The following is a 25,569-nucleotide window of genomic DNA, read 5'->3' as shown; positions in this document are numbered from 1 at the left end:
TAATGTAGTAATAGGGTATAGTGTGGTGAAAAATAGCGTTTGTACCACGGACCGAAATGGTTTTGCAGCTCTAGATCGTTTTAAGTTCTTAACTTCGTCTTGAACTTAAAAACTATCTCGAGCCGACAAAACCTCATTTTCGGCCCTAGGTACGAAATATACCATTTCACCACACTATGATGTTCTTAGTCGTTTTTAAAACGTCAATTGGAGGCTGAAAGGTACGTATTGCATGGTATTGCTGTCCATGGCCCATGCCAGCTGTCATCGTCATTTGGGGACCGAACAGGTTTTTACATCCCTAGGGCAAAAAAAAAAAAACAGCTGTTCTCTTACTTAAAACATTAATGTATTTAAATACAAAAGCAGTATCCATATTATGCATTGCAATAGATTTGTTTTATTGTCACCGCTACCAAATATGTTTTCTGTGCCGCTACCTAGCAACTATTTGTTTTTCTTATTCCTCTAAATTGTATATATTTTCTCAATTTTGTATAGTGTGGTGAAAAATAGCGTTCGTACCACAGCCAGAAAGGGTTTAGCTTAGCAGCTCTCGATCATTTTCGAAGGTACGAAATATACTATTTACTCCCTAGGGAGAAAAAAGCTACTTTAGACCCGCAACGCATGTATTAAAAACAGCAGTTCATCGTGCCGTATGATAAACAAAAATCACATACAGGTATGTATGTATAATATGAGTGTGTGTCTGATAATGCGATAAATCAAAGGAAAAAAACCATCCCATTTTGATGAAATTTAAGTAAAATCGTGTAAACCTGCGTTTATTCGAACTAGTTCGCAAACTAGCATGATTGGACAATTGTAACGGGGTTTTATTGGGTAAAAATTGGTTTTTACCATTTTCGAACCTAAAAACATGAACTTTCGCAATTTATTTCCAAACCATTTTGGAGAGCTTAAATAAATAATTTAGTACGGTACCGTACATTGAAGCGTTAATATGCGTTTAACAGTTATGTAATGTATTAAAAGACAGTAAGTTAATGTATTAAAAGAGGTTTTGATTTTAAATTTATTGATGCAGGGGAGGTGGAAAAAGTAATTAACTCTTTAAAAAACAAAAATTGTGTTGGGCACGATGATGTCCCTATTAAAGTTATAAAGCATGCCAAAAAATGCCTGAGCCATATTTTAAGTCATTTAATAAATCCATCTTTTGTATCAGGAATTTTTCCAAATCAATTAAAAAAATCTAAAATAATACCAATTTATAAGAAAGACGACCTAGAAACTGTGTCAAATTACCGTCCTATTTCTCTCCTACCAGTAATATCAAAAATTTATGAAAAAATTGTTAAATGTCAGTTATTAAATTATTTAGAAGAATTTAAACTATTAAAATAGCTTAAAAATAGTTTAAAAAATTAAAATAGTTTATTATAGCATAAAAAACAAAGCAGGGCAAGTAATTATACAGAAAGCCGAGGGTCTAGAAGTATGGAGAGAATATTTCTGCGACCTATTAAATAGTGAAGAGGATACAAATCACACAGAACGAGCTACATTTCAGAATGTACAACCTTTTGTACCAAATCCGTCCATAGAAGAAGTAAAGGGTGCAATAAACGACCTCAAAAACAATAAGGCACCCGGAGAAGATGGGGTGACAGCAGAGATGCTGAAAGCAGGAGGCCAGATAATAATAGACAAAGTACATAGGTTAGTTAATGAAATATGGGATAAAGAGACTATTCCTACAGAGTGGCAAGAAGCTTTAATAGTGCCCATCCATAAAAAAGGGGATAAACAAGAATGTAATAACTATAGAGGAATATCTCTTTTAAATGTTACATATAAGATTCTGTCCAAAATTATTCAAAGAAGACTTGAAGTATATACGGATTCCTTTGTCTGTGAACAGCAGGCTGGATTTACCAAAGGCAGGTCCACTGTGGATCAGATTTGTATACTTAAGGAATGCTTAGCAAAGTACTGGGAGTTCAACAAGGAATGCTATTGTTTATTTATAGACTTCAAAAAAACGTATGATAGCCTATTCAGAGCAAAGATATGGGAGAAAATGGAAAAATTCGGAATACCGGATAAGCTTATTAAATTAGTAACCACATGTGTCTCAAACTCTCGTTGTAAAGTGAAGATAGATGGTGAAACCACAACTAAATTTAATGTGAATACGGGGGTGAGACAGGGGGATGGACTCTCCCCCCTCCTATTCAACATTGCTCTAGAGGAAGCCCTACAAACAATAAAAGATGCACACATAGGACTAAAACTAGGAACGAATATTAATATATTAGCTTTTGCAGATGACGTAGTACTGATGGCTGAAAGAAAAGAAGATCTTAGGGTTTTAACGGAGATACTTATAAATGAAACTGAGTATGTAGGGCTAAAAATAAATTATGCAAAAACCAAATTCATGATAGTAACAAGAGGTGAAGCTGGAAATAATGAAGAGTTTTTTCAAGTTAACAACCATGAATTCCAAAGAGTAAATAATTTCACCTATCTAGGCGTTCTACTATCTGACAAAAATACGGAAGACATGGAAATTCAGAATAGGATAAATTTAGCAAATAAGAGTTGGTACGCATGCAGTAAACTAATGAAATCAAAACTTTTAACGAGAAAGACAAAAACTAGAATCTACAAAACTATAGTAAGACCTGTACTTTTATATGGAGGGGAAAATTGGATCCTGAGCAAGAACTCAGAAAAGAAAATAATAACTTTTGAGAACAAAGTTTTGAGAACTATATATGGACCAGTATGTGAAGATGGAGTATGGAGAATCCGCCACAACCGGGAGCTAAGAGAATTATTTAAAGACCCTGATATCATTGGAGAAGTTAAGAGTAGAAGATTAAGGTGGGTTGGCCATATCCTAAGGAGAAAGGAGGAGAGTCTACTGAAGATAGCACTCAGAGGAAATCCGAGGGGAAGAAGACCAATAGGTAGACCGAAAGCCAGGTGGTGGGGTCAAGTACGAAAAGATTTGGAAAGGATGAGGCTTGTAGAGGAAGATGCATGGGACCGAGACTATTGGCGACAGCGTGTTGGCGAGGCCAAGTACCAGCTAGGGTACAAGTGGCCATGGCAGTAAGTAAGTAAGTAAACTATTAAACAATACTCAGCATGGATTTAGGCCTGGAAAATCTGTAATAACAGCAGCAGTGTCATTCCTAGAATCTATAATTGAATCGGTTGATAAAGGGGAGTTCATAATTGGAATTTTCATGGACCTAACTAAGGCATTTGATAGTGTCAACCACACCCAACTGATAGATAAATTACTCATTTTAGGGGTTACAAAAAAATTAATAAAATGGTTTCAGTCATACCTAAATAATCGTTGTCAGTTTGTAGAAATCACACATAATCATGATAACAGAATTACAACATTTTCTTCTGTAACTGAAAGGGTTAAATGTGGTGTACCCCAGGGGTCAATCCTTGGCCCATGTTGTTTTTATGTTATATAAATGATGCTGGTGGTGCACTCTCATGTTTACCTCAAAACAATCTTTGTTTTTATGCAGACGATACAAATATCAAATGATCGGCTGAGTCAGTGCAACAAGTTGAAATTTTAAGTTTTGTTGAATTGGCAAACATTGGAAACTTTCTAGAGCAAAATAAATTGAAGCTTAATCCTAAAAAAACAAATTTTTTAACTTTTAAAACAAATCAAAATAAAAAGTTAATTAAACCAAATATAATGTATAATGCAGAAGAAATTGAACATAAACACAGTACACAGTTTCTAGGTCTAACTGTGGACCAAAATTTTAACTGGGATGAACATGTTGATAAACTCCTTTCAAAATTATGTTCAGGACTATATTCACTCTCTAGAATGTCTTATTTTTGTACCCATAAAACATTAAAAAACATATATTATGCTAATGTCCAGTGGCATTTATCCTATGGTTTGTGCCTTTATGGTTCAACTACAATAGCAAATTTGGATAGGATACTGAAACTTCAAAAAATAGCAATAAGAATAATTTTGAAATTAGAACACAATGAAACAACCAAAAACAAATTCAAAGAACTGAAAATTTTAACGGTATATGGCCAATATATTTACGACACAATTATTCTAGTAAAAAACTGCTTGAACACCTCTGAGACAAATTATCACCCATACAAAACTCGGCATAAAAAATTCCTTATTTCAAGTAAACATAAATTAAAATTATATGAAAAAAAACCATCCTATATAGGATTACAATTTTTTAAGCATCTTCCTAATGAAATCAGAAATGAACAAAGCAGGAAGAATTTAATGAGAAAACTAAAACTATATTTAGTAAAGAAAGTGTTCTATTCCCTGGAAGAGTATTTTTCCACCTCCCCTCTTAGCGTTAGTAATTGATTCAGTTTTGATTATTTTCATTTCCTGGTTCTTGGTTTTTGATTTAGATAATGATCCAAGATATGCAAATCTGTAAATTATTAATTTAAGATAGATTTAGTTGACACTATTCAATGTACAACACTGTACTTTATGAATAAAGCATATTTGATTTGATTTGATTTGAGTTACTGAAAAAATTCCAAAAATTGGTATCTATATACAGGGTGATCAACTCAAGGAGGCCACCATTGGGATATCGGAAACGGTTAGAATTAGAGAAAACTTTAAATGGGTGACATTCCTTTATTTTTTGTAGCAGTTAAAAATATGATTTTAGATTTTTGAAATTCAGCCGCCATTTTCCAAAATGGCGGCCAACTTTGAAATTTCTTATGGAACACCCTGTATTTGACCATGTTTTCGGATAGAACAGGCAATTTAAAAACTTTTTCATTCTTGACATTTTTTCGATAAACCCACTTGTTTAGGAGTTACAGCCTATGGAAAAATGACTTCCGGTGTACATTTTACACCATGTAGCTCCAAAACAAGCAGGTTTATGGCGAAAATGCGAAGATTTAATAAGTCAAATAAGTCTTAAAATTGCATCCACATTCCAGTAAGACCATAAAATACACAGTTTTCCACTTTTCAAGTTTGCCGCCATTTTGGAAAATGGCCGCCATTTTTAAATAATACAATTAATATTTTTAACGAATTTTATGGACTTTTTGGAATGTGGATGCAATTTTAAGACTTATTTGACTTATTTTCTCTTCGCATTTTCGCTATAAACCTACTTTTTTTGGAGCTACATGATGTAAAATGTACACTGGAAGACATTTTTCCATAAGCTGTAACTCCTAAACGAGTGGGTTTATCGAAAAAAATGTCAAGAATAAAAAAGTTTTTAAATTGCATGTTCTATCTGAAAACATGATAAAATATAGGGTGTTCTATAAGAAATTTCAAAGTTGGTCGCCATTTTGGAAAATGGCGGCTGAATTTTGAAAAAATAAAATCATATTTTAAACTACCACAAAAAATAAAGGAATGTCGCCCATTTAAAGTTTTCTCTAATTCTTACCGTTTCCGATATCCCAATGTTGGCCTCCTTGAGTTGATCACCCTGTATATTTATTTACTTATTTAATAGCAAGCAGATTTTTTGTGACAATTACTCCTCCGAAACTACTGAACCGATTGTCATGTTTTTGGTGTCATTGGAAAGAGCGTAACGTGAAGTTGTGCAGGAAACTTTCTTTTTAGGGAAATAATTAGAGAGTGAGGCCCTGGAGCCCTTTAAAGTTTCGTATTTCTCCATAAGATTAACATTGGAAACAAAAATTGTTATGAAACTCCAGCTGTTGTCACAAATCACAAGTAAGAAGAAGAGCATATGTTAAAATTGTAAACAGTCAATAAGTTTACTAATTTAACAGTTTGCTACAAACTTGCTGACTTGGTTGAAATTCGTTTTAAAATAACGCCTGTAATACTTAGCAATTGCTCGAATTCGAGCAACAGGGACACTAGTATTTAAAAATTTTACGTTATTGTTATGGAGAATAAGTAAACTGTTGTAATTTGATTGTTTATCAACAGAACAAACACAACAAAAACTATTAAAGGGGATAAGTTATTGGTTCTACTGCTGTGCACCATAAGGCTAGTCTTGTTACCAAGGATGAATGACTGGTCACTATGGGATAATATTCTGCCATGCAATTACAAATGCAATTGTTACAAAATACCATTATCATAATAATTAAGATATTTCTAAAAATCCTCATTGAAAAAATACAAAATGGTGGATTATGACTAAACTAATTCAAAGTAAACGTAACATTTGTGAAGATTTACTTAGTTTATATGTGCAAACCAGGTTATGGATAGTAGCTACACCACTTTGTAACACCCCGTACATATTGACAGTGCATGTCATTGAATGCTATCTTACCTTGTCTGCCATCTAGATAATCATTATGTCTATTTGAGATAGGTATGATTTTATAATTTACTGTAGCAATCCAAGTAATTACTATTGAAATGTTTGTGCAGGGAAAATAATTTTAAAAGTCAATTTTCTTGAATATTTATTAACAAAGGAACATACACACATTCGTTACCATCTCTCTTGTGAACATTTCTAAGGGAAAGGTTTTTAATAAAATATTTCAAAGATAAAAATACATTCAACGAGAAAATTGCCACAATAAACTTACCATATACTTACATGTTATTGTTACTCTTATTATAAAACTGGTTTCTTTACTATATTTTTCTTGTACTGTAACAATGTGATAGATCAACTCTCTCTTTCTATCATCTAATGATTGAATTCAATACTTTTACATGATTTGTCCGAGGTTGTAATTTATTTTAAATAGTATCGATTAATTTAAATAAATGTTTACCTATTGTCCCTAATAGTAATCACATATTGATCTACATTACCCATTAAAATCTTATATTTAATGAAAAATCACTAAAATATTCATGGATAAGATGGAATGTAAATAGTTTGTTATCAGCTAAATGTACAAAAATAAGCTGGAATCTCACAGGGATCGTTGTGACTCCAATATACTCATGTTTGTGCAAAGATCTGCAAATCAATTTCTATATCACAAAACCAGTATACATTTCCTGATTGCTTGTTTCCAATAATGATTTTTGTCTGTGACACTATGCTATTTATAAGACGAAAAACGTGTTAGGTAGGTATGTGTTTAGCAGAAAAGTTTAGTAGCAAAGATACAGATAAATACAAAGGACTCAGGGTTGGTATTTACTTATTGAATTGATAGTCTCTTTGAACTAAAACATTCATCTAAATGAAATAACATTGGTGGCATATATTTTGATAGAGTGTAATACATTTAAACGTTTTACAACATAGCCCTCCAAAAATCTTAAATTTGATATAGAGATTTGGATTTTTGTAACCTTAAAAATCTTTAAAACCTTTTACTGTTGCATATGTATCCACACATAAATTAACCATTAAGAACTTTAGGCTAAACTGAGTATATTATTGTAATTAGATTATACATATCAAACTAAATGTCACTGATCAAAATGAATTATTTTACAATATTTTCATATTCCAATTAACTTATCGCACCTATATGATATCAAGTTCACAACCATGTCAGAGAAAGGTATTGCTTTAGATTGAGCTCAGGTTCATAGTAAAACAGAGTTGTTGTTTAATGGCAACAGATAGATCATTGTATAGGACATAGACAGTAGCATAGTGTCCTCTCCACCTCTTTGTGCATTTTAATATCCTTCAATGTTACAACTTATTCTTTTACATCCTATGCGTAACAATCAATTTCTAATGGATGTAACAAAACACAACAAAATACAACAATTAAATATACACTAACAATTTAATAAAACTGAAATACGCACTTTTAACAAATAACGAACACTAATTAAGATCAATTAAAAAAGTAATAAATAAAAACAATCGATCATATACTAAACCAGTGGGGCCCACTCATTACACGTACGATTTAATTAAGTGTAATTTTAAATTAAGTACACGCATATAAATATACATCGAACAATATTTGGCAACGTACTTTTATTAAACACTAAACATCTATAATTAAAACAACTATTAATATTAATGTTGGTAACAAAAGCATAGTAGAAGCATGGATGGCTACATATTCACCTACATTCATCTTATCCTGAAAACTGAGCAGAACACAACTAGTTTGAGGCTTGGCAAAATGATAAAACATCGATAAGGTAACTCAAAAACGATATGAAAGAGAGAGGTAGACATAATTGGCACTTTATGAGTATTTTAGTTGAACGAAACAAGCGAATAAGTTAACGTATGATGAATGGCGTTGTGAAGTGAAATACACTGACTTTGTAACTAAGTAACATTTCCTTACATATATCAAGGCGCAACGTTTTTCTTTCAGATTAGGCCTTGTATGTATCTACTACTTTGCGTTGTTCTTTATTATTAAAATTTTACTAATAGCTCTGCCAAGCAGCTTTTTGCACGATTTTACTCTTGCGGTTATTTTTATTGTAAGTACGGTGTCTATTAACTGAAGATCCATTACAGGTATCAATAATGAAATTAAATATTGAAATGTATTTATATTATAAAACCAGCACCATTGTTTGAGCACTATCTTCCACCATTGAAATAATTGAAAGAAAACATAACAATGATAATGTATGATGTGGTATTTAGTGTAGAGTGAAAAACTGAAGTCAAGCTCATGAGAGCTTAGAGAGGATTACAATTTTAAAAGTCAACTACATGCACATTTTACAAGGACAGTCACAAAAGTACTGGTATTGCGTTTATGATCATCAGTTTGATAATGGTAATTGGTTTATTATGAAAAAAAATAGTAATACTAAGTATAAAGATCTATTGTTTATGTAATTGCCAATTGGTTGCCTTACTATGTTTTCAGAAATTACAGAAATGTTAACTGTTAGATTTCAGCATGTAATTTAAAACAATTAAAAACCTTCATTATCTGTTTGTTATTCAAAGTTAAGATGTATAATAATACAATATAATAATAGATATGGCTAATATTTGCTACAAAACAAAATTTTTAGAATGATATTTTTTGCTCGATGTGATATATATTTTTCACAAGGTTTATTGTCATTACTTTCATTGTATAATACTGCAACTCCTGAATATTGATGATTAAAAGGATGTAAACATGCTACACATATGACAAAGTGTGAGGGATGTGTGATGCAAAAAGCTGCTGGGAGGGTTTGTTACGTATGTGAGTGTGAGGAGAGTGGCGACTGGCGAGTGGCGCAGCACATTTATTGGCACAGAGTTCCAGGCACGTTCGAGAGGGACACAGCAACACCACATGATTGTTTCCCGGTGTAAAACAAACAAAAACTAGGGAACAACTTACACATGAATGCACACAACAAATATGTTTCCATATCATTAGCTCTTAACAATAATTTTAAAGTGACTTTAGCACCTGAAATACATTAACAATAAACATTTGTCAACTGACGAGGGACTAACACTAACAGATATTTGTCTACGGCTCGGACCATTCACACGCTCGTACTCTCAGTGTCATACACTCGGGATTGTCAGCTGACCATCGCTTAACACACGTAATAGAAATTTATTATCACAACACAGAGCAAATAATCTGGCAGCAACGAGAATAGTAGAGAGAATAAGACAACGGTTTCATTTAAAAATACAAACATTGACAACTGTATCCTAGGACTTATTTTTAATTATTAGCAAAATGATAACTATACTATATATACCGATTTGGCATCTTATAATTTTTCTATTGCTTTCCATTGTTATTTTAATGAATACTTTCCCGTGAGTTGTTGGCGACAATAGTACCCACAAGGCACTTGCTCACAATCAGGGTTGGGAAAGTCTCATACTGTACATCACTAATATAATACTGTCTTTTCCTCTGCATCCTATAAGATCTACAGTACAGTATAACAAATATAAAGATTGGCACAGATAATGGTAAAATATTTTCATTACAATTTACAATAAGACACAAAGAAATTCAACTAAAAGATGATAAACTTATGTTTTACCTTAAGATTAAGTTGTGTTTTAAGAAAGGAAGCTAATTAATATAATCGCTATTTTGAGCATTTATTTCACTCCCACTTGTCATTCATTCTTTAAAACAAATAATATAAACTGAAAACAACTAAAGAAGGATTGGCATTTGTACATTTTGTCAATCTACAGAGTTAAAAAAAAAGTTTTTTTTGTAAAATCTTGTGTCTTTTCAACTTCAGGCAATGTTAACACAATTGTAAAATATTGTGTTAACGTGATGAATTTTACACAGAGACTATTTTAAGACTGTTACTTATAAATTAAACTATAATGAGAAGGTATTATTCCATTAAGGATTCAATATAAAAGATTGTGATTTTATCATAATTAAGTACTAATAAAAGGTCATTAGTCTCATGTAGGACAGTATTTTGACAAAGACAAATTATGTCTAAAACTGTACATGTTCAGCATGGGGAAGGATAGATGTAATTCAGACTCAGGCAACTAAAACTGGTTTGAAAACTCACAAACATTTTCAAACTGATCTTAGGAATATTTATTGTGTGAATAATGCATGGAATGTTTAAATGCTGTGCAGAAAAATACCTTTTCACTATAATTTAAACTACAGTAACAAATTAGTTAATATAAATGAATAAATTTGTAAATCATTATAATTTGAAGTGAATTATTATGTTGATGGTAATAAACTTAAACATGTAAAACTATGTTGAAAGTTTTTGGATAGTATCAAACGTACTACAACTTTTTCCTAATATTAAAACAAAGTTTGTTCTACAACTAAAAAGAAAATAACTGCTAAGCAAAAATACTTAAAATTAATTGTAACTACAATTATTTTTGAAGACACAGCCTTAATGAAAAGACTACAATAATTTGAACCTGGAGATTGCTACTTTCCAAGAAAAACAGTAAAAATGCCATAGTCATTGAACAAAGCAACTTAAACCACCAAAGTACATAAAAAACACCAGTTACAATATCTACACCTTAAAAAGAATAATTTACAGGTAATAGTAACATACAAGCACTATTCGGAGTTTAATTTATCACTTGGAATTCACAAGAACACTTTCAGTGTCTGACAACATCACCGTAACTTCAACCAATACTCAGAGCAGCAGAAAACACATAATCGTAACATACACAAAGTACATAAATTGAAAAACATTTTGATTACATTTGCTAAAAGCCAAAATACATAATAAGTATATAGAAAAAGTTTGCAAGAGTTCTATATAACAAATTATTCATTATATCCGTTAGCTATGATAACAACAAATTTTAGGCCTATTACTTTTCACACAAATTATTATCAAACTAACAACATTTGTAGACCTTTACGTTAAGTTTAAAATGCCAACTCTGAGGTTAATTAATAAACCTTTCGGTTATATTAGTTAGAAAATCAAAGTTTTTTGTAGCTTATTCCAGACTGCTATGGGATTCTATCCATACTTGTAAGATTAATCAAGTTTGAGGTATTATTATGAACGTATATTGGATTTGATACAGTTGAGTGATGTAAAATAAACATATAATTTCAAGGAATAAATTAAAAATCTCATTCACTTAAAAATCATCTTGTGTAGAGGCCAAATATTGATTTAACCTTTATAAAAGTTGACCCTAATCTTATTAAGTAATGTTTTCAGAATTAATAAACTGACATTATGCCATTAAAAGTCAAATATCATATTAATAAGTTGATAAAATTTAAGGTATTTTAAAGGGCAGATTTTATAGAGCCTTCAGCATACCGTACTAATAATGTACATTTTAGTGTATTTTAAACTTAGTTTTAATTAATTCATAATATAGATTTTAAACACCAGAATGAAAGGTACCAATAGGCAAAGAAAATATTTGGTCAGCCCAGTGTAAAGTTTGCAAAACCTTGGTATCAGCACATTTATCACAAATAATTGTTCATAAAGGGAATAAATCCAATAAAATCTTAGGTCAGTTTCAAATATGCGTTATTATTAATTTGAAAAATATAAGAAGCTAAAATACATCTGTACAGATTTTATACACTTGAGAATCATTTAGATTTTTTGCTAATTCTTCTTATTATCGTTTATAGCTTCAAATGGAACCAGTTAAAACATTATGAATAAAGAAAACAAAATGAATCAAAAATAGTAATAAATCTACACAAGAAGATTCTATTGTGAAGGAGACTTATTTCATGAAGGATGGAAAATTGAAGTGAAACTTGTAGCAGCAGTACAGGGGGAGATAATAAAGTTTGACCAAAATAATAAAAGAGTTGGTATTTTCAATAGCAAAATTAACAAAACTGTCAATCACTGTGTAAACTTGATTTATAGCTGTGAAGACAAATTAATTGTTTTCACTCTCCCTGCTGAGTAAAGATGTAGTAGATGTTAGAGCACCTACTAAGGCTTTGACTTGACAACCAGTGAGTATGTGATTGTGATAAAAATTCTGTTTTTTAAATGAGTAAGCATTGTTGATTACATAACCTGTGTAACTAATTAAAACTACTGTCTTGGTGTGGACACAAACAAATTTGTCGAAAAAGCTGGTAATTTTCTTACATAAATCAGTGTTTCGTTTAATATAAATCAAAAGTTCTAAAATAGCTAAAGCTCTCATTTTGAGGCTAATGTTCAAGAAATACAATTTTATTCAAAGCTAAAACAAAAACTATGTCAGTAATTTTTTTTATGTGGTTCAATTTTGAAAGGATATATTTCACTTCAGGAGCTTGACACGGATGCCTGATTATTGTTAATTATTTTATAGCCAAGCTTGTTTTATATGCTAAAATGTATTCTAATTTAATAAAAATATGTGCTTGCTGCTACCAGGTCACTTCAGTGAAGGAAGATAATATGGTTTGTACCTAAGTATGAAGACAGCTCGTCAGATTAAGCTACAATAAATTACTGATTTTCATCACAAAAGTATGTGTACAAGTATGATCAACAAGCAGTACAATGGGTGTTGTAGTTATATTCTAGGAAATAAAACAAGTTATAATAGTGGTTGTAGACTGAACTCCAGGCACACTATTATGATATGTGACAAGTCCACACTTGGATACCGCAACTGTGTGGAAGGAAGGTATGGAAGTTTCTTTCAAGGGCTTATTTGCAAATGCTAAAATGCTATACAGCTAAAGTATTATTGTACCTCAGAAATATCAAGTCGATCGACCGGTGGCTGAATTAATAATTATTTTATTCGACTCAGTACTAGAGCTACAAAAGAATCACACGCCTGGAAAACAGTGGTATTAAAAATAAATTAAACCGTTTCTCAATACAAGGCATGAGAAATACAATAAAATCTCTGAAATACATCTGGTTGCATACTGTATAATGAATGAGGTAACAGCTTTCCGAATATATACTTTACACAATATCTCCTCCTATAAAAATACACTTTAAAATTTGTCACAATAGAAATAGTTTTTAGTACAACAGCTAGTATACGGGGATGAACTAAACGTTGTGTGAGTAGGTGGTAGTTATTGCTGCAGTATTGGTCTGAAGGTACAGTCTCTACAGGTGGCGCTGGGATGCAGCAGACTCCACTTCTGTCTTGGACTTCTTGGGCTCTGCGTCTGGAGGTCTGTGTGACTTCATGTGGGCACTTCTGCTCTTCACCTTGTTGAACACCCTGAAAATCCACATTACTCGGTTAGCTCAGTGTGAATTGATGTTCAATAGCGAACCAACCTTCGCTTCTTTAAATATGTACAGCTATAATAATACGGTCCCCATCACATGACACTGATTATCTAATATCTAAACAGTAGTAATAAAACGATTAACTAGATGTAGAAAACTGATATTAAACCTTTAACCCAACTGTTTTAGATTTTACTACTTTAATTTTTTTAATTATGACAACATTTTATCAGTATTACTCTCATACAAAAATAAGTAAAAAATAATCTCTTTTCGGGGGTTTTTCTGTATACTTTTATGTCTCAGTTTATGCTAAAACGAAAAACAAGTTATTCTCTCACATAAAATCTTACAGTAATTATTAATAGACACCAAATTTGGTTATACATATTAAAAGGCTGCTTTGATGAAAAATCACCTATTATTATGTATAATGCAAGCAGACCAGTAGTAGTGGTTAGTATTTAAAATGACTTCTAAAATGAATAGACATCTTCTGTTCTGGAGATTCGTACTCAATCACCGAAAATAATAATTAATGGCTACTTGTTATGTGGTCAGTATTATGACCGCTTAACTGCTCTCGTGTTGACCTATATAACATTGCTTAACAATCTATCATTTATTTATAAAAACCAATTTAAGTTCAATATAATATACATGAAATTTATTATTACATGACAATCATAATCACATTTCCAATATAACAAAATATTAGTTTACTCAAGTAAAAAGAGGTTCACTGTGGGATGCATAGTAACAAGCTTAACATTGTTTACTGGTTGTAGTGTCATTGTCTGTGGGAATTGAAGGGAAAATAATTTTGCTTTTATGTTCTACGTCACTGTCTGAAATTATAGATTAAGTTTTTTTATAGATATAGATCATAGACAAACTATTTAGTACCTGAAATCTTAATATGATCATTTTTTACACATCAATAATTGCAGTGTGGCAAATATCAGTTTTAAGTATACCGCAACCAACAACCACAAAGACTCGTTGTCAAGAGAGATATAATAAGGTAACAGTATACAGCTGATTTGAAATGTTTTTAGTGAAATTGCATGAACAAAAATCTAGCTCCAAACTTTTTTTGTAATCTGTGTTTGTTAGTGCTCTGATGGACAAAATTAAACCACATTCTGACACACACAATATGTACATTATTTAAATGTCTAGGATACCCTTGTAAAATACACTGCAAAAATAATGAAGAGTATCACAGTATTGTGTATTACTAGATTTTCCTGTACAACCATGCAAAGGTGTCCAAATACCTTTGACAAAAATGGGAATGAATGTGGCAGGGTGACCAGCATTTGACAATATGATCATTTACAGATCATTTATGATAATTTATTTATGATCATTTATGGGTATTTACCTGGTAATCTTGTTTCCATTGAAAAAAAATCAAACACTTAAAACCACAGTCAGTTATTGAAAAGTAATTTGTTATTATTATTAAGGCAGCCATTACTGTAGTGGTCTTTTCTTGCATTTACAGTAAAGCCCCATTAACAGAAACGGTTCCTTGGTCGAAACAAAGTCAAAAGGTTAGATTACCCGAGGATCTTATTAAATGACCAAACTAATTGGTAAACCGGCATTTATTGAATACGAGCCACCAAGACGATGATTATGTTCCCATGACCGCAGGAGATGTTTTGATGATGATGTTTCTTTGCTCACGGGAGATGATGATGATGATGATGATGTTTTTGAAATCATGGGAGACTACAACGATGTTTACTTATCATCGTAGATATTCAGGTCAGGAGTTAGCCACCATCGCATATATACCCCTAGTCCCCTAACAATGATCAAGTTTCCGTGATTGCTGGAGACGATGATGATGTCCCTGTCAGTTTGGGAGATGTTTAATATTTTGCCGGGATTTCAGAAGAAGATGATGATGTCAATACGACTGAGGGGGATGTTCAGAATTTTGCTGCAATCACCGAAGAGGATGATAAATTTTTCTGTGACCTTGGGATTAGTCTAGGATTTTCCAATGATTGGGGAAGACGATGATGTCGATGATAATGTTCCCTGATTGTGGGAGACATACAATATTTTGCCACGATTGCGGAGGATAACGATATAACATTGGCGGAAAACAAAGATAATGTTTTTGAGATCTTGGGGGGAAAACAAGATTTTTTGTAACAACTGCGGGAGATGGTGGTGATCTCTACACGACCATAGCAAATATTCACAGTATTTCCACAAAAAACATCGTCCAAAAATTTATCCAAACAACTTTTGCAGTTGCGGCAAAAATTGAAAAAATTGTCCTTGGTCACAAGGAAATTATGAGCCTCTCCTACGTTCACGTTAAAATAGTGAAAATCTTTTGTGATCACAAAGAATCTTCTACATATCCTGCATACACGAACATCTCGTGAACATTTTCTGCTTTTGCGAGGTCATCATCTTTGTCTCCCAAGGTTGTGACTTCGTTGAGCACCAAAATCATGAACATATCCTACGTTTACTGTAAGATAGTAAATAATTTTTGCGATCATGAGGTCAGGTTTATTTTGTCCCGCAACTGGGGCAAAATTCTGGACACGAAAATAATTGAAAATTAATTAAATAGTCCTCGGTTACGAAAAAGTCTAAAGTGTCCCCTGTGGTGACAGTGAAGGTTAAATTATGGATATCTGCTGTAATCGTGGAGGAATGATGAACGTGTTCTACATTCACGGGGAGAAATAGTGAACATCTTTGTGTTCTATCACGAGGACATTAACCGTCTCTCACGATCGTGTTGAAATTGTGAACATATTCTGCGTTTATGAGAACATCATCTTCGTCTTCCATGATCGCGACGAAACCATGAAGGTATAAATGGTTTTCAAGAGATTGTGATTAGCTTTTGCAGTCGCGGAGACTTGATAATTGTCACCTGCGGTTGCTCCAAGTTGTGAGATCATTCAATCTTCGCAGACGCTTTTGGGGATTGCAAGAATATAAGCTAGACTCAAAAATCACACCCCCTAAACAAACTATCTACAAAATCATTAAAAAAAAGTTTCCAAGTGAGGCCCCATCCCCGGCAACCTCAGTGTCCGCCGTTACGGAAACAGCCATGGATCTAATTAAATACTATTCAAAAATCAAATTTGGAACTATAAGAAAGCTAGAAAAGTTAAATAGGTACTCTGGACTCACAGTCACAAATTTTAAACAAATTTGGCAATATGATATATCTACAATATAGTCTATTAAAATACATTTCTCTAAACATAAGCAAAGAAATTGTTCAGTAAAACAGCTCCTCTTTCTTTTAAAGATTGAGTAATGGTATTACTGTAGTATTTAAGTAATATCCACAATCCGATAAATGATCTGGTCACCCTTGCCTAGCTATGGGGGAAAGCATGTCATGGCTGCTTTCTCAGGACAAACGGATGCAGACACGCACAGCACGGCACGCGCCCTGACTCCGTTACCTGATCTACCTTCCCCATTGCTGCAACTTACTTCCCACAGATTTTACAAGGAAACTCTTCTACAGGATCTGAGTGACCGCTGTGTGTGGGGGTACTACCGGGCCGCTTGTCTGGAGTGGGAGATCGGCCGCAAACACCACCGCCATGGATGCGGATGTGACCATTCAGAGCTGCTCGAGAATTGAAACTCTGGAAAAGTAACACGAAAAAGTAGATACTTTCCATATCATTGTTTCAAACGTTATAAAAGCTGTAATATCTATTAATCAAACTGATTTTGGTTTTAGTTTTTAAAATTTGGATATGGGGGGAGCATTAGACAGAGTAGGATTAAAATCCATAGTCTGTACCAGAAAGGGTGAATACCTCTAGACATATCATGATAATGGCACTTCTAAACAACAGATAAATAACCTCAAGGAAGGCATCCACTCAATAAAAATTGTGAGCTGAAGAGGACGCCCCCCAGAGAAATCATATCGCCCCATATTTGGGCATTGGTAGTATGATCTCCTTAGAGAGGCAGAACAAAGGGATGTACACTCTAAGCCTCGCTCAAAGAAGGTTCAGTAAATGTTCTGAGTCTTTATATAGTCTAGATCTTTATTATATGGTGTATCCCTACTGAACAAAAGACATAACGGTCTTCTAAACTGTACAATGTGTTAACTTACAGCTGAACAGTCTGGATACTCGCATACAAATAAACGGCTTTCTGAGCTTGTAGACACCAGCTCAACATCATTGGCCTGAAAATAAAAACATATTTTAACTTGTAACTGAAATATCTGGCACATGACAATAAATCATGTTATTATAGACGTTTAAAAACAAATACCTAGCTAGTATACTGTAAAAAGACAATCATTGTTAAAAATTTTCTGTGATTTTCCCAGCCTCAAAATCACACGTTTAATTTGTTAAGTAATGGTTGGGAAATCCGTCGCAGTACCTTACAGTTCAAGCAATAAAATTTCTCTCTCATGCTTGTGCTTCTAAGTACTTAGTCTAGTGTACAGCCTCTGCCAATCTCCAAAACCACTTACGCCTATTTTATACTTTTAAACAGTTTCTGCATACCGAAAATAGATTTTAATAGGCAGGACAGACATATTTTCGGTTACCATGCCGAGACTAATAGTCCCATAGAGGTGTGAGCTAGAATAGTAGTGGACAAGTAAAAAGTAATGGCACTGGTCTCATTTTAACTAGCTTGCTTTACCAAGACAAGAGTTTGTTAGGGGCCTTCATTTCCGGCACTCCTCGCATTTTTACATTTTAATTTTATTTCCGTGAAATTCATACGTAACATTTTTTTGGTAGGTATATTTGTGGTTTATTGGTCATAATAGGGTCCATGCATTGGTATTGTTGAGAACTGGTGGTCAGAATAGGCTCAACTCTTGATTGAACGCTGTTACCCATCACTGTTACTATAATCTACAATCTCAGTGAAATATCCATTTCCACACTACTAAAAGTGTCCAAGTGTATTGGATCTAATTTCTGATTTCAAAAGCAAAAAGGTTTTAAGTTATGAAACTTTTAAGAATCTATCTTTCTTGAAAATTCAAATTCTTATGAAATTTTAGCATAACACTCATCACTAACACTTTTCAAATTGTTATAACAATATTCATACTCACAGGAATGTCGGATTTTGAGAACTCATATTCAAAATCTGAATCTTTATTTCTCCGCCTTCCCAGTCGAAGTCTTTTGTAATCTTCTGGGCAAATCTTTTTCCACAAGTAATAGAACTGAATACATTGCTTCACTGACTTTGAGCCAACCTAAAAATGCAAAAAATCAATGTTTTGAACGCAAATTAAAACTATAGCATTGTGAAATTTAATTTCCCAATCACACACCAGCTGATACCTAACATTCATCTAACAGACTGTTGAAACACATTTTAAGTGTCTGACAGTCACAGTAAAATAAACCAATAATGCAAACCTGCATCCAGTTGTTGTCTTGTCCACTGCTTCAATCAGTGGCAAAAAATCTACTTTCAGACCTTGATTCCGTTGAACAACTACGTCTACGAGTTTGGTGATTCCCTAGTTAAAGTTTTACTCGAGAAAAATGAGCGAGGGTTGAAAGACTTTTTGCCCGTGTGATGAACCATATTTATCACCATATTGCAAAATTTTTTGACAAATCAAGCTAGAAAACAAATATACTTAATGTAAAGATGACCTTTCAAATGACTTTAAACTTTTTTCAGTTTTTCCAATCCAAACAAGCAGCTGTGTAGTAAGTGATACAATAATTTGGTCTATTATGATTGTGTTAGCTTGTATTATACAATAGATATGTACAAGAATGCAAAATAAGCTACAGCCCATGAAATCAAATTATAGATAGGTAATTTTGATATATGTGATTGCTAACAGTTGAAGTTTACAACTGAGTTTAGTCAAACGCATGTTTATATGTAATCATTATATTTTTTAATTAAATTAAAATTATATAGGTCTACTTAGTTTTGAAATTCAGAACAGTGTGTTACAGTATTACAGGGAATTTGATTGCTGATCAAGTTTCTGATTCTTATATGATATGAGTTCAATATTTTCATTAGATGGTAACTTTTTTCATTTTATTCAAAATAGACCAATCAAATTAGGCATTTGTAAAATAGTAAATACCTCCTGAGATATTGATGTGAAGTCCTTGTCGAACTTGTTGAGGCCTTGGTGGAATGCGTCCATCTCTTCAGCACTCCAGCGGTCACTGTCAGTGTACTGGAAAGCCAGTAGGGGATGCCCCACTGGAAGAGAAGGGGTGGGTTGCATCAGCTTCAACATGGCCTCCTGTAAACAAATTTTCTTCCCTTATCTGTCTGGCATGACCAGAGTATCCAAAAGTTAGTAATTAAGTAATTAGATTGGTTAATCAGTTCAATAATCCAACCTGTCTACATTAGCTACTGGGTGGATGACTCACATGAATGTTGCCGTGACAGAGATGGAGCAGATGTAATGCGTACTCCTTGTTGCGGCCACCTCCGGGCACAGCAGCACAGCAGGCAAACTCCAGGTACATGTCAACTGTAACAACAACAACACAGGTTAAAACATTATCCAAAATTTGCAGTGCAGTTCCAGACAGAATGCACACATAACTGGCTTGAAAAATGTTGCAGTAATATTCCTATTTAATAGTTTCCAAGGGTAAAAACAGAATATTTATAAGATAGTAGTTGATAGTGTAAGAGTGACCTTCAGTGTCAGAGGTGAGTTTGCTGATGCCAGGGTCCCAGAGCAGGTGTTCTTTTGGAGGAGTGTTGGGCCGATGTGTTCGCTCTGGGTCTCCTCTCCACGGAGGAACCAAACACTGGAACTGTGATCCGATGTTGATATGAGGCGACAGGTCAGTCTCTGGACCGTTTTCCCCAACATCTTCTCTTCCATCCTCTGACATTGGCAGTTCCCCTGCAGCCAACCAAACATTTTAGTAGTATATAGAGTACAGTTTTAATTATGGACAAAAGGTAATTTTTGTAACTTTGTATATTGTTGATAAGCTTCTGAATTCAGTTTTTGGCTTTCATTTTGGAATATTTTTTAACTTGTTCGCTGCTACGGACATTCCGAAACGTCAGCGGGGCCACGACGCCAGGAGCTAGGAACGTTCCGGAACGTCACCGTTCATTGTTGTTTAAGGTTTAATCGATCAGCCAGCTCTTCACGACCGTCCTATATTTTTTTGCAGCTCGTGGGGACATACTTTTCTGACAATAAAAATATAGTTTCCCAAAATCACCACCGGGTCGTATAGAAAAGGGCTTTGTTCCACCTCTTTCCTGCTAGATAGCGACACTACTTTACCGACTGCAACCTGGGTAGTGCTGCTATCTATCAGAATCGCTTGGTACTATGTCCAAAGACAGTTTTATTGCAGAACATTGCTATTCAGTATAACTAATGTTATTTTTACTGCAATTCAGTGTATCAGCGGCAATGTTACGCAGTGGCGAGCGCTAGTTTAGCTCCTGGCGCCGTCCCGGCATCTAGCGCTCAGCAGCGATTGTGTTAACTATACAGTTATAATTTAAATAATCTACTTTTTAAAACTGTGAGGCTCAATAAATCTGCAGTTCAAGGTATAGGTAAAATTGGACTATTTTTATTTATAGGTATCAACTTCAACTTGGGCCTTGACAATGCCAATCCTAGAGAAGTAGACATCTATAGACCCGCCGTAGCCAATTTTTATGTCAACGGAATATGAAAGAGCCCCTTACAGTGTTCTGCAATACAAATTTTGTTTCGTCCTTTATTGTTGACACTAAGACAGTTTGTGTGACATAAAAGATAATAGCTAAATAAATAATAAGTTGTCCTTTCAGATTGGTTGGCCATAAAGTTGGCACATATTATACAAAAGCAAAATTTACGTCAACATACTTAGTTGGTGGCTCAACCAAACTTTGTCAATTATGGTTCAAAATCTGGCCATAGCTTTAACAGTCTCACCTTTGAGAGTGGTAGAACTTGGCCACGAGTGTGGTGTGACAGCCTGCCAGTAGAGACCTTGGCCAGGACGAGTGGGTGGCAGGAGAGGCGGGGGTGTGTAAGGTAGGATGGGAGCCGCAGGGTGGTGTATGCGCTGACTGCGGAGTCGTGACTGGTGAGAGTGATGAGGCTGCAATGTCTCTAGTCTCGGCCTCTTGCGGGGGATGCCGCTTCTCACTGGGCTGGCAGGAATACTGTAATTAACTCAATATTAGCTATATGGTGTTTTAATAGCCAAAGAGTGATACTATAATGCTACTTGTAAAAAATTAGTTAGTGCATTAGTTTTACTCCAATTTACATTAATAAACACATAAAAAAACCGAGTGTATTATAATCTACTTAATCACACAGTTTCTCTGAAACACCTACTATTCTTTTTTAAGAGTGTTATAAAACATTACTTTTGTAGACATTCTAGTCTGTGTGCAAATAAGATTGATTAATTACTAATCAAAAGCAAGCTAGCTTCAATGGCAAATCAAAACTGAGGTCTACAGTTTAGTAATTTGTTGGACTGTTTATACAATAGTTTAAAATATATTATGGACATAACTAGTACCTAATAAATAATCAACAATAAGTACCTGGTTGGACTTAAAAACACATCATCGTCTATTATTTCCTCTTTGATATGATCTAGTAAGCGTGCACTGTTTGTCCTATGAATATGTGGCTTTTGAACAATTCCCTTTCCCGTAACCACCGTCTTCATCACCTTTCCACCACAGTCAGGTTCAGTTTTAGGCCTGGTGTTCACATACACTGTAGTTGTACCGTTCAGCAACGTTGTGGCTTTCACCGGCTGGAAGTTACATGAAGTTTGAATCAACTTAAGCTCTCCGTTTCTGTCCAAAACGATTCCCGTTACATCCTGGGCACCACTGGTACCTAAGTCGATCGTTCCATTATTTAACAGCTTAAACGTATGAAAGTCAAATCTTTTCCTAGATGCAAAGTCTTTCGGGCTGCTAGAGAGTAGAGGATCATCTGAATTCGGCATCATTTGGGATTGAAGCGTATGATGAGGTATCGGTGAAGAAGACGATGCAGGGAGTGACAGGGGGGAGGGCACCGGAGTAGCTGAGAGAGGGGATTGAGGGGGAGGTGATGGGTAGACGTGTTGTATTGTGCTAATGGGAAGAACTTCGTTCAAAGCTGCTTCAACTGCGGCAGAACTGGACATTGTCGAAGTGTAAAAGGCAGCCGAAAGAGGAGATGGTGAGGAAGCGGGACCTGAGATCACAGACTGTAGAGGACCAAACGATGGAGATTGTCCTTCCTGACTGGCAGGGGGAGTCGGGTACGTATAACTGGGCGAAGGGAGAGGAGACTGTGCGTAAGTGCTCTCGGAAGACTGGTGTGAGCCGTTCTGGTTGTGCGAGTAGGCAAAGTCTGCCAGGCTCACTGGGAGAGGAGAGTTGAGCACAGACTGTAGGTCTTGGTGATGTTGAAACTGATGATCTTGAGAGTTGTCTTGGTAGTCCTCCAATGAAGCAATGTCCTGAAGTGCCGCAGCCTGAAACAATGTCATACAATTGCAACAAACTATGTAGTTACTGTGTAAAAAGCATTTCTGGTACGGCAATCAGTAGTTTTATTAATACTTTTGAAGTCAAACGGGGCAAGCCCGCGGGTAACAGAAGTAGCTATTACCATTGGTGGCACAGTAAGACATAGACTTTGGACCAATATATTTTTTTGTTTTGAAGTCCCTACATGCCAAAAACCCGATTCGTTAAATTTTTTGTTTAAGTATATATATTAGGGCCTATAACGTCAGTGAATGCGATAAAATTCTCTGAATTGTCCGATTTTGAAGAATACGGCTTGAAGATGTAGGGCGGGATAAACTTGAATGAGTTTGCAACCCAGCATGATCAAACCATGGGAGCAGTGTTTTATAAGTAGGAGATTTTATGGGGTAAAAATTGGTTTTTATAATGGTTGACCCTCAACAAGACATAAAAATTTCCCAATTTCTTTTTAAGTAGGTATTCGATTTTCAAGAGCTTATAAAAAATAATTGAGTATAGCCTATTGAGGTTTTTTTATAGTTATTAGGCCTATAGTTATAGTTATTCTTATTTTATTCTTAAAAATCGTTAAACTGTTGTAGAATGAATGCTTCTTTATGGAGATTTTTATCAAACTTGGCAAATTTAATTATTTAATCTTAAGTATGGGTCATTATCTTAAGCTACCTATTAATATTTTACGAAAAACACACTATATTTAAACCCTCTCTGTAGCAGCAAACCTATTTTATATTACATCGGGTAGGCTACTTGTTAAACCTAATGTTATTTAAATATATATTTAATTGAAAATCCAATCAGGGAAATATAAATTCCTTTAGTCTGCAGGTTTGCCCTGGTGCGGGTACTTTTATTGCTTATTAGCGAATTTCCCTATAGGGAAGTAGCTATTACCGTAGGTCTCATGGTAAGACTTAGGCCCAGGACCGATTTACTTTTTCTTTTTGATGTCCCCAGAGGCCGAAAACACCACTCGTTCAAATTTTTATATATGTATATATATATATATATATATATATATATATGTGTCCGTGAACACGATAACTTGAGTAATTTTTATCCGATTTTGATGAAATTTGGTTTGAAGGTGTGAGGCGGGATAAACTTGAATGAGTTCGCGATCCAGCATGATCGGACCATGGGAACAGGGTTTTATGGGGGGTTTTATGGGGTAAAAATTGGGTTTTCTCACTTTTGACCCTCAAAACACAAAATTTCCCAATTTTTCTCTAAACCTTCTTAAAGAGCTTAAAAAAACAAACAATTCAGTATATCAAAGTGTTTTTGTACGGTTATTGGTTACGGAGAAAACTAAAAAAATGGTAAATTTAAAATTCCCATGTTATTCTTATGGAGAATATTGTAAAATGTTGTAGTTTGCTTGTTTATGGGTATCTTTTGATCAAACTTGGCAAATATATTCATTTTATACTAAGCAATAATTATTTTACTTAAAACACACACTTTATTAGTTTCCTTGTAGCAGCAAACCTAGGTACTCGTTAAACCTAATGTTATTTAAATAGATCAATTGAAAATCAATTCAGCCAAATGGAAATTCGCTTAGGCGTCAGGTTTGCTGCGGCGGGGGTATTATTGTTATGGTGATCAAGTGTTAATTGGGACTGGGTCAATTTGAAGTAAGTTTAATCGATTCATGAACACAGTCTAACTTTTGGACTAAAAATAGGTAGACCTATTTATTTAGCCAAGGCGTATATCATAATTTTCTAGATGATAAATCTGCCATTGCAAAAATATTATCTAGATAAAAAAATGTTTTTTAAAACTGTTAATTTTTTTTTGTATAATAAATAAAATATTATTTTTCTTCATGCTGAAATCCAAACTGTACCCTACAGTAATATTTTTTCCCAGCAAATCAAAATATTACTGTGTACTACTATTTGTTGAGTCATTAAAAAGTAGACTAACTTTTTGGTCATATACAATCTTATACATTGATTAGGTGAGTAATGAATAGCCTAAATAAAGTCTTTTAAGTTTTAGTAATCAACTCACCTGGATGGATTCAGCAAGTTGAGCTGGATCAACACCGTGAAGCAGCATTGAGTCTTGCACTGATTGAACTTGCTGAAACACATCCTCTTGCAGTGACGGAGAGAAATACCCACCAGTCCCATCCTCACCACTGTAAACTCCAAGAGAGTACGAACTATCATTCTGAAAGTTCAGTTGCAGTTGTGGGCTGTGGGCAAAACAAACATTACATTAGGTCTTAGTCAGTCATGCTTCACTTTCGCCAGAGAAGGAAGATACACAGGAACCAGCCTTAAGGAACAACTTTAATTTCTGGTATGTTTGTGCCAGAAATATATACTTTAGACAAGCAAGAAAGAGCCCAAGGCCCGAGCAGCAAGTATCGTGTGGAAATTCCTATCACACTCAGGGCACCAAAGTGTTCCTCCACCATGAGCGTTGTA

The 25,569-nt window shown here is 34.1% G+C and overlaps 2 protein-coding genes across 5 annotated transcripts in view; one reads left to right on the top strand and one right to left on the bottom strand.

Moving 5' to 3' along the window:
- The first annotated feature begins 1,642 nt into the window (after positions 1-1,642).
- On the top strand, positions 1,643-3,091 carry LOC129002085 (uncharacterized). The gene is made up of 2 exons (XM_054429624.1): positions 1,643-1,781; positions 2,757-3,091. Exons 1-2 carry the CDS (start codon positions 1,643-1,645, stop codon positions 3,089-3,091), a joined length of 474 nt encoding a protein of 157 aa, XP_054285599.1.
- An 8,501-nt stretch (positions 3,092-11,592) lies between these two features.
- LOC128988600 (serine-rich adhesin for platelets-like) overlaps positions 11,593-25,569 on the bottom strand; it is a 271,927-nt gene continuing 257,950 nt past the window's right edge. For 2 of the 4 annotated variants that reach the window (XM_054410025.1, XM_054410056.1), the window contains 10 exons: positions 25,148-25,334; positions 22,175-23,106; positions 21,549-21,781; positions 20,292-20,504; positions 20,017-20,120; positions 19,719-19,883; positions 18,711-18,857; positions 17,739-17,813; positions 17,096-17,253; positions 11,593-13,592 (listed from right to left, as the gene is read on the bottom strand). In XM_054410025.1, coding sequence (XP_054266000.1) covers positions 13,475-13,592; positions 17,096-17,253; positions 17,739-17,813; positions 18,711-18,857; positions 19,719-19,883; positions 20,017-20,120; positions 20,292-20,504; positions 21,549-21,781; positions 22,175-23,106; positions 25,148-25,334 — 2,332 coding nt within the window. In that variant the 3' untranslated portion in view covers positions 11,593-13,474. Of the gene's footprint in view, positions 13,593-17,064; positions 17,254-17,738; positions 17,814-18,710; positions 18,858-19,718; positions 19,884-20,016; positions 20,121-20,291; positions 20,505-21,548; positions 21,782-22,174; positions 23,107-25,147; positions 25,335-25,569 lie in introns of all 4 variants that reach the window. The other 2 variants (XM_054410046.1, XM_054410035.1) reach the window with 2 other exon arrangements.

Source organism: Macrosteles quadrilineatus, unplaced genomic scaffold, assembly GCF_028750875.1.
Source record: "Macrosteles quadrilineatus isolate MER2022 unplaced genomic scaffold, UCM_ALF_1.0 Scaffold_1__1_contigs__length_201487025, whole genome shotgun sequence".
NCBI classification, from domain to species: Eukaryota; Metazoa; Arthropoda; class Insecta; order Hemiptera; family Cicadellidae; genus Macrosteles; species Macrosteles quadrilineatus.
This window is presented reverse-complemented; position numbering and strand designations above follow the sequence as displayed.